Source organism: Branchiostoma lanceolatum, chromosome 4 (assembly GCF_035083965.1).
Source record: "Branchiostoma lanceolatum isolate klBraLanc5 chromosome 4, klBraLanc5.hap2, whole genome shotgun sequence".
NCBI lineage: Eukaryota > Metazoa > Chordata > Leptocardii > Amphioxiformes > Branchiostomatidae > Branchiostoma > Branchiostoma lanceolatum.
In genome coordinates, this window is record NC_089725.1 from 20,008,226 (window position 1) to 20,020,524 (window position 12,299).

At 43.2% G+C, this 12,299-nt stretch overlaps 3 protein-coding genes across 3 annotated transcripts in view; all 3 read left to right on the forward strand.

Moving 5' to 3' along the window:
- Positions 1 to 4,954, forward strand: part of LOC136433433 (usherin-like) — a 52,890-nt gene extending 47,936 nt beyond the window's left edge. Inside the window, exons 60-65 of the mRNA XM_066425637.1 lie at positions 87 to 310; positions 740 to 916; positions 1,265 to 1,342; positions 1,701 to 1,945; positions 2,468 to 2,746; positions 3,216 to 4,954. Coding sequence (XP_066281734.1) covers positions 87 to 310; positions 740 to 916; positions 1,265 to 1,342; positions 1,701 to 1,945; positions 2,468 to 2,746; positions 3,216 to 3,299 — 1,087 coding nt within the window. The 3' untranslated portion in view covers positions 3,300 to 4,954. The remainder of the gene's footprint in view (positions 1 to 86; positions 311 to 739; positions 917 to 1,264; positions 1,343 to 1,700; positions 1,946 to 2,467; positions 2,747 to 3,215) is intronic.
- A 497-nt stretch (positions 4,955 to 5,451) lies between these two features.
- Positions 5,452 to 8,800, forward strand: LOC136433515 (uncharacterized). Its single transcript, XM_066425803.1, has 7 exons — positions 5,452 to 5,596; positions 5,726 to 5,847; positions 6,057 to 6,329; positions 6,730 to 6,852; positions 7,120 to 7,410; positions 8,236 to 8,358; positions 8,627 to 8,800. Exons 1-7 carry the CDS (start codon positions 5,452 to 5,454, stop codon positions 8,750 to 8,752), a joined length of 1,203 nt encoding a protein of 400 aa, XP_066281900.1. The 3' UTR covers positions 8,753 to 8,800.
- Positions 8,801 to 10,778: 1,978 nt separating this feature from the next.
- Positions 10,779 to 12,193, forward strand: LOC136433200 (uncharacterized). The gene is made up of 3 exons (XM_066425147.1): positions 10,779 to 10,998; positions 11,341 to 11,466; positions 11,881 to 12,193. Exons 1-3 carry the CDS (start codon positions 10,837 to 10,839, stop codon positions 12,043 to 12,045), a joined length of 453 nt encoding a protein of 150 aa, XP_066281244.1. The 5' UTR covers positions 10,779 to 10,836; the 3' UTR covers positions 12,046 to 12,193.
- The last annotated feature ends 106 nt before the right edge of the window (positions 12,194 to 12,299 follow it).

The window sequence follows — 12,299 nt, forward strand, 5'->3', positions numbered from 1 at the left end:
TTTGAACTAGTTTATCATTACCTGTACTGCATAATCTTTGAATTGTCTTTGACAGTCCTTACCCTACATTATCCCCCTCCCCCCAGGTTCGAGTTGCGCCAGCGCCGTGCGTGTCCCCTGACCAGTCAGCCAGTCACCCCGTCCAGAACCTGCACGACCCAGCAGGAAGCAGTTGTGTACAACGGTCCGCTGCTGATGTACAACGCCACTGAGCTGGTCCCTTACACCAACTATGAGTTCATGGTCACTGCCTTTAACGAGGAAGGGGAGGCACCATCTAGCTGGCAGTTAGGGACGACATTACCTGCCCGTGAGTCCTCACTGAGAAAAGCTTTTCACCTTTATTATATATTCAGCACATTTAGTAGTTGTGTATCAAATCTACTCACTCACTTTGATGTGGCAAAAAGTCACTATTAGTACGTACATTTGGTTGCTCTGTTTCATGAATCAGTATTTGTTAAAGTAACTATTGATGGTCAGATTGAAAGGAAGCCCTTGTGTTAACACAGAACGTTTAAGGATGCATATCAGGAAAATAGTTTAACTGGTCTTTTAATCTTTTTTAAGCAAAACTGAATTTCCAAAAGCTCCTGGATCAGTTCGTTCCTTTCGTGAAATTACCCATCCTCAAACCGATAAATCTGCTTGAGTTGACATATCAAATGAAGAACGATTTCTCATTTGTTTTTTTTTTGACGAGTTGTTTGCTTATTTGTTTGTTGACATGTTTCTGCAGCACCCACTGCTGTGAATGTGCCAGACATCACCAGTAACCAGAGCTATGTGCACGTGGACTGGAGCGACGCCTTCAGTCTGAACGGGTACCTGGAGGAGTACGTCCTGTTTGACAATGAAGAGATCAGATACAGCGGGCTGAACACTGCTTATGACATCTACAGGAGCAGCGTCAAAGGTAGGGGGAAACTTTCCTCTTTGTACTTAATATCATATCTAATGACCACGATCAATAGGATGTTATTATTCGGGAAAAGAACTTGAAATGAAAAGACAAAATATAGATTAAAATTTGTGCAGGTAAAGTCCTTTAATGGAATGCTGTTAAATCATATTTACTGTAACATTTGTACTTAGCAAAGAAGTGTCACTACTAAGCAGCAAGGTGTACCCTAAAAAATTCCTAAGATCCCCTTCATCTGTTTTTTAGCCTTTTGCTTCACAAACCAGCTGACCAATTAACCATTCATAACCTTACCATCAGAGAAGATCATCTATAATAAATGTTTTGTTTTGTTCACCTTAGTGTACACCATCCGAGTTGAAGTCCGCACCACCCAAGGCCAGGCTTCTACTGTAACAGCAACCTTCAACCCAGACACAGGTAGGTCCCAGCTGGTACAATAATAACGCTCCTGAGTGCTCACATGCTCACTTGCTGATGATTTATGCTGACACCAATGCAATCTCAGTGGACATGTTGGCCCAGGGAGTCCATGGAGCTGATATGAAATGGGACCATACTTTTGGTTAATTTCTCATGAAGATATAGAATAAGAGTTTAGATCGTTGTGTTTCCCTTTCTATACCTGTTAGCCAACAGTTGTTTTTCTTTCAACTTTCTTTGTATATTTTTTTCTATTTATATCCTTTTAATGATGATTTTCTTTCTTTCACTTTCAAACCCCCTCAAGATCCTTTGTGGTCCATCCCTAATTGTTATTTCCCCCCGTGTGTCCAAGGTGCTGTTGTAGTCCCCACCCCTGCCACCAGGATCAACACACCCTGGTACCACAGTGTGTGGTTTGTTGTCACTGCCACGCTGGTCGCCATGATTCTCCTGCTCATCATCATCGCCCTGTTCCTGCGGAGAGCTGGCACCAGGAAGCCGCCGTATGAGCGTCAGCGAGCACCCCTGGCCCCCCGGCAGAAGAGGAGGACACCCCTGGCTGAGTGTGTTTACCCCGCTCCAGACGGCAGCATCATGGTAGGAGGACATGCAGAACTTCAAGCACACGCAGATATTCTGCTTTTAGATTAAATGGAATTTTGTGATTGAACAGAGGATAACTTTGCATTGCCAGGTTGATTGTCATCAATGTCAACAGACAAAGCAGAATGAATTCAAAGTCAGCAATAGCCTTAGAGACTTTCATCTGAGTACAGTACGTACTCCAGTAACTCCAAAAGTGTTACTCACCGTTAGTCATATTGCCTTACAATTGAAATTTATAGAATATACTTTAATCATTCTATATTTCACCCTAATTGTTAGCTAAGGTTGAAAACAAGTCTTCTTAAATCTGCACATTCATAGATATTCATTGTGAATTGTATCAACATGCTGGGGTTGATTGAGTGTAGGGTCCTTCCAGACAATCAACATCACCAAACAAGAACATCATGAGGAGAGCTAAGTCCTTGCAGAGTGCTCAATACAATCATTTTGATGTTGTTCATATCCATGGGTATTGGGTAAACTCATATCTGTAATTTTATTCTATTTCAGACAATGCCAGCCATGAGACCGCCCACTGCGTCCAGCCGCCACACGCGCAGCATGGGTCGCGCCAGCCAGGCCAGCTACTCTCACCTGAACCCAGCATACGCCCACATGAACCGCGCCTACTCCCACACCTCCTTACACAGCAGCAGGAGCGGCATGATGGACCCGCTCGAGGACATCGTCGTGTCGGACAAGCTGTCGGGGAAATTCCTGGACGATGACGATGACGCCATGTGGGACGGTCATGTGCCTGCAGATAGTGGCCTGGTCAGTATGTACTCTGTAAGTATCCTTTCTTCTAGTCTAGCACTGTTCTTGTTCCATCTTCACTCTAGGCACTTAGCATGCACTAACTGTTAACATTCCCCCAATACTTAACTCAACTGACCTTCCCGGTCATCACTTTAAGGTGTGTAGTGTCTTGACATCTTTAAACATCTTTGAAAAAAAGTGGGAAAATGATCTGACATTCCCAGAACAATCAAGCACATTTAAGTAATGATCGAATATCCATGAGAGATTCTCTGAAGAGAAAGAAAAATGCATCATGAGCTATCACCTTGATTGTTGAGGATTTGCTACATGCTGAAGTCTGCTCAGACTATGTTTGACCTATCCATGCAATGATAATAATTTACTGTGACCTCAGTTCTGGAAAAAAAAACATGTACATAAATCTATGAACCCATTGATAAAATGTCCTGGCAGTTGTGTGGAAATCCTTCTGACCTGACCCTTGTGCATGTTTCAGTACGACCCTGATGAGGTGGAGAGCAGTGATGGCAGCATCAGCTTCCAGAAGGAGCACACCATGTTCACCGACACACATCTATGAGGGCGGAGAGCCCAAGAAGTTGTAGCACAAACTAAGGGGATTTTCCCAGGGTCTATCTGCCATGATGTACACTTGCAAAAATAATCACCATTTTTATAAACAATGAAAAAAATCTTTCAGAAACTTATCTTTTAAAAGCACTGAAATTGTGGCTGCCAAACCCTGGGAACATTCCTTACTGAACTTGTAAAAGAGACAATATTTTTTTACCAGGTTTCTAAAGAATAATTACCTCTTAGAAAAAATATTGTGTGTCCAAGATGAAGTATGTAAGATATTTTTTGAAAAGTGATTGGCAGAGATTTTCTGGTGATTAGTTGTAAGTTCATTGATAATACCAGAAAGCCATTGTATTGTACAAAACCTTTTTACATTTGCCAGTGATATCTCGATCAGTTTACCTTGCTAGTTAGCATTTCAACGATTCAAGAATGTTTTTGGCTAGTTGTGACAGTTTTGATATATGCAACAAATTATCATCATAAGGTACTCTAACTTATAATCTTGGGAATGTAACAATGTGTCACAGGTGAGAAAATTATACTTATGAATTTTGTACAAATATAATACCAGGTCTGAAAGCAATAACTTTGTGTTCCTACACTACACTGCACCGGCACACCAGAAAAGAAATGTAAGGGCTCAAATATGTATTGTTTAAGTGGTCACCAAAATGTTCTTGTTTCCTTGAAGCATGACTTCAAGATGATTTCAAGCTTGTTTGGCTGAAATGGTGCAAAATACAAATGATGACTTGGGTAGAGTCTTCTTTCTTTTGATTGTTATGAATGTGCTCTTTGCATCGTTCAAAATGTCCCTACTAACATGTAAATGTATGTTGGGGCGTTTTAGCTTCATTGATGTTCCCTCATCAGCTGCAATGTCAGTTTTTGCCATTGTTCCATAGCAAACTTGCCACTTTATAGCAATATGATGTACAGCAGCACGTTTTGTGGGTTACTTACAAACAAGCAATGATGCCAAGAACTTATGCCAAAACTCTTCAACAGCAAACCACAAGTAATCTTGCCACCAAACATTACCACGGAATTGCCAGAACTTAATGAACTTCCACTTGAGGTTGGCTTTACTATGTATGTGCATCTTATCAGCATCTTAGGATCTTGCCATAAGAATTGACTGATTAGTGTTCTTCAAAATGATTCCCTGGGGTGCATGCTTAACCTAAGATGATATTCTTTGACAGGCTACATTTGAGCTTCTTGGTGAATTTTATGTGAATTACTGTGTCTGAAGCATTTTCCACAAGCACTGCTGTAGGCATGTATAGCAGTTTGATCTATGCACAAATAGATAGAGAACACTCCTGTTTGAAACAGGCTGAATACAGTGAATATTTAGTTCAGTTGTGACGTGTATGAAATGATTTAGTACCTTTTTGTTGGATAATTTATCTTTGATATTGTTGTGAGTTTTCAACTTAGTTGAAGCTTTGTGTGGAGTATGAATATGTTTATGAGCTACATGGACATGTAAGTGCCAAATTGCTTTACTGTACAGATTTGGTAGTTTCGTTTGTTGCATGGATTTTGATGGAAACATTAATGAAGAATTTTGTTCATTGCTTTGTGTCTGTGTGGAAATTTTGTACAAAGAATTTGAAATGAATAAATTGAGATTTTATTAGTTACAAACTTGTGTACAATGTTGTAAGAAAGGAAAAAGATCGTTTGCTCCTCTGTTGTATTTGTTGAAGAGAGCCAATGACACGGACTCAGAGAGTACGAACTTGCCACAGCGTGTCATATAATGTAAGTGCTAAAGGTGCGCTCAATAACAAATTTGGTCACATTCCAATGGGTTTGACAGACATAACGTCAAGCGAAATCAGACGTCCCCCATCAGGTGAATAAAGGTAGTACGAGAATTTCATTTTTTAGATGCCCTCTAAAATTTGTCCTTTTCCCATGATCCCTTTTTAGCTGTTAGTTTATCAACGATTTGCTTATTTTAGAAACCCGCACTGTGTAAATACTCAAGGAATACCTTCCGCTCAATGATTGTTCGTGTTAATAATAATCTCTCAAGGACGTTAACGTTTGTTCTACTTCGCAGAGGTGATAACACAACTTCATTTAAGGTTGATGTAGGCTGGCTTGTAGTCCGATAATCGTTGAAGAAACCGACCACCATGTTTCGCACAGTGTGTCTGTTGGCGCTTGCCTCCCTGTCTGTGGCGTACGATGCAGGTCTGCGTGGGTCTATCTACTTCGCCATCGACGGCATCAACCGCGGCAGTGGGCTGGACAACCAGCTTGTGTTGGAAGAAGTGCTACGTTCTGCTGAAGTGGTAGGAATGACCAATCCACATCACTAGATTTACATCCATTTTTTGTGTGTTAAGCCTTTCCCTTTATCTCATCTTGCCATGCTGACGTGCTGTTGTCTGGTATATCTCCTCCCAGATCGTGTCTCGTGTGGAGACCCAACACAAGTTCACTGTCCGTTTGGCCTACTCGGAGTGCCGGAACGGCGCGGCCGATGCTTTGGCAGCCTCACAACGGTGCCCGTGCAGGATGCGCACAGGGTGAGGGGATCGTTTGTGGTCGTCTACGATGAGATTTCAGTTATCCATTTGATGAAAATCAAACATTTTATTGCAAATGCAAAATAACGCTTAGTTTTCCTAAGGTTATACTTTTGCATCATTTGCATGCGAATAAATCACTAACGGCAACGTCAGGCACAACCGGTACAAACACTAGTCTGATTTGAATCTGTTCTGTCGTTCTCCAGAGTGTGGAGTGCACGGCTTCTGTGACTCAGGTTTTGTCGGACGCTGGTGTGGGCAGGCGTCTTGTCGGTACTGACTGTGGGGGAGCGGCGAGCCTTGATGCCCAGACCGATGAATCCCTTGGCCTCCTCACCGACGCTGTCTCCGCCAGTGTGCCGGGGACGTACGAGGCCGGTCAGCGCGGCTCCATCTATTTCGCCATCGACTCCATCAACCAGCGCAGCGGGCTGGACAACCAGTGGGTACTGGAGGAGGTGCTGCGCTCCGGAGAGCAGGTAAAAAGTGCACGGTGGCTGCTAGTCTGCTCATTTTTGTGGACTGTAATGCGCCAGAAGGGGCATGGTTTCGCTGTTTAGGGCAATATTGAACGCCGTTGTGACATTGACCGCGTCATAGGAGTGGATTTATCAGTCGTGGTCGTGCGCGAGATGAACAGAGCTATGCGTAGGAACAGACAGGTAACCATACATTGTCCTGTTGTAAGCTTCTCTGGTGGATCTGTTGTAAACTTCTCTGGTGGATCTGTAGGGATGCTCAAGATGATGGCTTACCGCTTCAAGATCAACCAGTTGACTGTTGATGACTTCCGTTTCAGCATGGCCTTTTTATATTGTTTTTGGTAGAATTTCAGTTTAAGTTTAGACAATGGAAATGTCCTCACACCTCGCGCTCCAGGTTGTGTCTCGGGAGGAGTCTCGCCACAGTTTTGCTGTCCGCCTGGCCTACTCCGACTGTCCGAACGGGGCCGCTGACGCCGTGCTGTCGGCCCAGCGCTGCAGTGTGCCGGATCCACACAGGGTGAGACAACTGTGGTCCTATCTCTCCTCTTCGGGTCGTATCTACACCTCATGACTAAATGTCTTTACCCTGTATGTTTAAGAGACTCTGTGAAGATTTAGAATGTTGCAATTTGAGATTTCTACAGCTGTTGACCTATTAGAGAATCACGGGGATCACATTTTGTAGAGGAAATGTTTTTGATGCTCATAAATGTGCAAAAGCCCGTTTTAAGTCAGGAAAGCAGAACAGTAACTATACCGAGATGTGCTTGTGATTTCTCTTCAGAGTCAAGATTGCAAGGGTACTGTGATCCAGTACGTGTCGGACAGTGGTGTGCGCAGACGAATTGCAGAGCTCGAATGCGGCGCAGTCCAAGCGAGCCAACTGCAAGCCTCCGCGTCTGAGCGGGACGCCGTCAGGCCCATCCTGTCCGCCAGCCTGACGGCCATCATTCCTTTCACGTCGTACGATGTGGGCGTGAGCGGCTCCATCTACTTCGCCATCGATGCAATCAACCGCGGCAGCGCGCAGGACAACCAGTGGGTGCTGGAGGCGGTGATGAAATCAGGAGAGCAGGTAACGTTACAATAACTGAATTGTTTTGTGATTTTGGGAGAGTCCGAGTCCGAAAACAGGCACTCTCCTCTGGACGGAATTAAGGGTTCGTTTCTCAACAGTCGTAACGCTTTGGTGGAACCTTGGACAATACCAGAAGCTGACGTGTTACATGTAACGTTATATTTTATGGGGGATAAGGCCACAGCAAGTAATTTTTATGGATGACATCAGCGCGCTCATTAATTTTCGCCCGATTTTGAAAAAAACCCAGGAAATTTCATTGCAATCCGACGGTGGTCAACATGCCAAAAATTGGCAAATATGTCGTATACTGCCATTTATTCTAGTTATTTGAGCTCTATACACATATTCAAGGTCAGTTAAATGTTGACAGTCTAAGGTGTTTCATTGCATATGAATACCCAGTGTAGTTGCCTCAGATGATGGTACAACAAGCTCTTTTCTGCATTTGTTGTAGTTAGTCTATTGAGATGTATACACAGCTACAAGGACACGCTTACTGTTGAATCAAGGAGGTTTTATATCATATATGAAACCTCATAGGTTGAATACAGGAATAAAAGACCTGTTGGTTGTGATATCGTGTTTAGTCGCCTCAATTCTACTTTAACAAGATTTATGATCTCAAAATATAGGAATCTTGTTTTTTTTGCCCGCCTTGTTTTTTTCCCGCCCTATCTCATTAGTTTATGAGTCTATGGAGGATGTCATCCATAAAATTTACTTGCTGTGGCCTAACATAATGATAGCACATAAAGCATTTTTCCAGAGTTCAATAGTAATGACTATTTGTTTTATTATGCACTTGAATATTCATTTTAGGAGGTTTCTGATGTGGAGTCAGTGCACAGGTTCGCCATACGTATTGCCTACTCCGACTGCCAGAAGGGAACCATGAATGCGGAGACGGCCACCATTCGCTGCCCTGTACCGGAACCACACAGGGTGAGTTGGTTACAGAGCTTTAATTACATTATGGACATATTAATCACCATCAGCTAATTAAGCGTCTGCGGTCATTTTTTATTCAATCAGTAATGCATGTAATGATGTATGTTGTTGCGACCCGCTACTGACTACACGTTATCATTATCAGCTGTTGGCATCTGCGGTATAGGTCTTATGACGTCCATGCAGTTTAGACCCCTTGTAAACTGGACCATTCAGGTCAACAACAAGCGATGCGATCCAAGCTGCCCTTTTTTGTTTACAGAGCCAAGACTGCAGCGGGTCGGTCGTGCAGCAGGTGTCGGACTCGGGAGGCGTCCGGAGGCGCGTGGAGGACGTCCAGTGCGGCGTGCCCACCCTGCAGGTGGCCTCTGTCCCAATCCAGGGCTGAGCGGACAGCGGCAGACTTTCAACCCAATAAACATATCAGTGACTGATATATTGTTGCCTCGTTTTTTATTGGATAAATGCATACCGTTGCAATTTTGAAACATGAAAAATCGCATTATCTGTATGTATTCTAGCCTTCTTGCCATAGAACGATGATTCCCAAAACTTATAATCGTAATTCTCGACATGTAACGTTAGCACTAAAACCCTCTAACCCGTGCTTTTTATGGGTGTGAGTTTAAAGAACAATAAAGCAAACATGGCTGGATAAGTTGGTGTTGCCTCTAGTGACTGCATTGTTAAACACAAGTATAAGTGATTAACATCGCCAACGCATTGTATGACATATTCGGAGGTCATCGGTTGATGGGACCATGGGTAGGCGTGAAGCATTGTATGATGCACAGGCGTTTACAATACATCCACTCTGGACGTTTTTAGACCTGCACGTCGATCTATTATGGGAACGTCCAAAATCTGTTGTATGATTTTGCACGGCTGTTGATGGAACCTTTACACCGTGAACAAATACAAACTATGCACATACCTATCTAACTACAACATCGTCCAACCAAAACATTATCATAAGCCATTTGTAGGCGTATCCTCCATTCTGTGACCTTTGTATCCTTTCACACACAAACAGCAGACGAACCTTCTCCCTTTATATTATTGCCTTCAGCCAAATTGAAATGTTAGTCAATCAATCTACTATTACTAAGTGTCAGGCTGGAGACAGCACGTTTTGTGGGTTACTTACAAACAAGCAATGATGCCAAGAACTTTTTTCGTAGGTTGAGGTGTTAAACCTTCTCCATGCTGCCTAACCCAGTAACTAATATAGCATATTGGTAACAGTGTGCCAAAGGTTAATCCTGTCACTAGTTGACATCATGTCATCATCACACGACTCTCCGAAGTATTGCTCTTTCCATTTCTTAGAAATGTGAATTATCGATAGGACGCATGTTTTCATCATATGACCTAGCTATTGATCAACATAAGATTCTATTTTAGCGATCACTTTCCCAGCCTTCAAGTTTATCTCATCTTTATATATACTTAATGTCGAGAGTCAAAGCAACTTATGCCATGGCCTGGGTCCCACTTCCCGCCAGCTTAACTGCATGTAGCTGTAGTTAGTATACACCAGTTTCCATCACCCAAGAGCGCGTCCAAAAGGGTAATGTGCAATTTTAGGCAAACACGGCCCACTTTGATAAAACTTTAAAGAAATGACGTCATGATTCCGTGCCAGCTGGCCCGTTTCTCACTGCTTACGTCATCACTGCTGTGGACAAACGAAAAACACGAAGATAACCTATCTCCACCCCAGGATGTGTCCGTACTCACAAGGAAGCATCAACCCCGGATATTGGTTATCCATACAAGGGCCTTGGAACGAACTGTTAGTATAGGTAACATAACTATCTTATAGGCTATATGAAATAATTGTACGTTCTTGCACATGTCTTTAGATTCTTTTGATCGATGGATTTGGTAAAAATTTAACCTTACTATTTGCACAGAATATTCCAACTCACGATAAAGCACTTTTGGTGGGTCATTGTGTTAGGTAAGGCTTCTAGGCATCTGAAGACGCACACACAAGAAACGATTCCTATCAACATAAGTTGTTTATTTATTACTTTGCCTATTCTGACTTCAATTTCTTGCATTATGCATGAAAGTAAATTAAAAGTTGTGGGGTGGTCAATGCTTTGGCATGACACAATGGCATGACACATGACCAAAAATATATTCATTTAAGAACATAGGTGAATGACGTCTCTAGCACGAGACGTTTTTCAGGTGTCTAAAGATGAAGTTCTACTCTTCCAGAAAAGTTTTCAACTCTCTATATAGTACATTATAGTACATTTATCAAATGAAAGATAACAACTTTGAAAAGAGTTTTAGATTTTTTTTACTTTTCATGCCGTCATTGTATAACTCGTCTCCCAGCAGATAGAAGATTTTGGGATGATGTTTACCAGAAGAATTATTCCGGAGGCCCCTGCAGGCACAGGTATAACAACGGCAGCGGATCACCTCGGGCACACCTGTACCATTTGAAGCTGCACGATGCTGGGCCTGGTGTGTGTTCTTGGACTGCTCTCCCTGGTGGCAGGGGCGGACTACCCCGCCGGGATCAGGTACTCCGTCTACCACGTGGTGGACATTGTTAACAGCAACAGCAGGCTGCAGAATCTCTATGTGTTGGAGCAGGTCATCCGCTCAGCTGAAGTAAGGGAAGGGATACATTTAATAAACTATACTACACTACAATGTTACCGTACTTCTACTTGCACACCTTTCCTAGATTATCCACTGCATTCACTCAATAGTCTGTCTTTCAGTTGCCCAAAGAACTGCACACAGGTACGATCTCTCAAACAATATGGCACAGCCACAATCACGTGCACATCACAGTGACAAATTGTTGACAAATTGTTGTGCAACGTTAATTGTCGCCATTTTGTATAAAAACACATCAGAATTATATACGATTACAGAATTGTGCGCGTTGGGCTTTCATTTCTTTATTCACTCCATGCCAACGGTCTTGGTGTTTCCAAACCATTCCAGTCTCCCCAACCTCCCGTTACCTACCAGAAGTTTGACATCAGGCTGGGCCTGTCCGAGTGCCGTAACGACCCGGAGGTGACCGCGGCGGAGGCCGAGGATAAATGCGTTGTGAGCGACAGCCGCAGGGTAAGTGTTCACCTGTAACGTTACGTGTTTCTTGAGTCTTGGACAAGGTTTTGTTTGTATCTTAATCACTGCATTGTTCTGAAAAAAAGCCTCGACGAGCTATGGATACCATAGACTACAAATCGCGCTCCTGGCAGCCAGCCCGACTGATCAGGCCCCGACAGCGAGAGAATTTGTAACACAGGCTAAGGAGACCAACTTAGCATATCATACTAACGGGAGGTAAAGTTTTGACAAGTCGTCTCCCGTTAGTATGATATAACGTTACTATTTGGGATGAATAGTATATCATACTAAGGGGAGGTAACGTCTTTATTTCACATTTGACATGGTACGAGAATTCATACGAAAATTCCGGCCTTTGTCTATCTAACGTTGCTTGATTTAGACTGTGACACGAACTGTCTTCTCCAGAACCTGATGTGCTCCGCTGAGCTTGTCCAACACTACGCCGGGAGACCCCTGCCGCCCACAGAAGAAAGCTCCGGGAATGTCATCGAGGACGACCAGACCGTCGAGCGGGAAGTCAACTTCATCCGCTGCCGCGAAGACCTAGGCACCAGCCCGATCACAGGATGAGGGGCAAGCACCCTTGTACATGTATCTAGTCAGGCCGGTGAATAGGTGTCGTGTTGAGAAACCAAGATGTTTGCCTTACAATATCTGCTTGGAGCTGGAGAAAACTTATAACTTCAGTACATGTCCTGATTAAAACAAAAGAAATGAAGATTGTCGTTAATGTGTTATTCCTTTCCTCTCGCTTTCACTATATAAATGTATTTGTATGATTTCCTACATATGCGTTCCATGGATACATGTGATCTTTAAGGTAT

Bases quoted from the DNA above. Each gene is read 5' to 3' on its own strand.
- LOC136433200 (XM_066425147.1), top strand. From the start codon at position 10,837: ATGCTGGGCCTGGTGTGTGTTCTTGGACTGCTCTCCCTGGTGGCAGGG. The intron at 10,999-11,340 runs GTAAGGGAAGGG...AAACCATTCCAG, and splicing joins AGGTCATCCGCTCAGCTGAA to TCTCCCCAACCTCCCGTTAC. The intron at 11,467-11,880 runs GTAAGTGTTCAC...TGTCTTCTCCAG, and splicing joins TTGTGAGCGACAGCCGCAGG to AACCTGATGTGCTCCGCTGA.
- LOC136433515 (XM_066425803.1), top strand. From the start codon at position 5,452: ATGTTTCGCACAGTGTGTCTGTTGGCGCTTGCCTCCCTGTCTGTGGCG. The intron at 6,330-6,729 runs GTAAAAAGTGCA...CTCGCGCTCCAG, and splicing joins TGCTGCGCTCCGGAGAGCAG to GTTGTGTCTCGGGAGGAGTC. The intron at 8,359-8,626 runs GTGAGTTGGTTA...TTTTGTTTACAG, and splicing joins CTGTACCGGAACCACACAGG to AGCCAAGACTGCAGCGGGTC.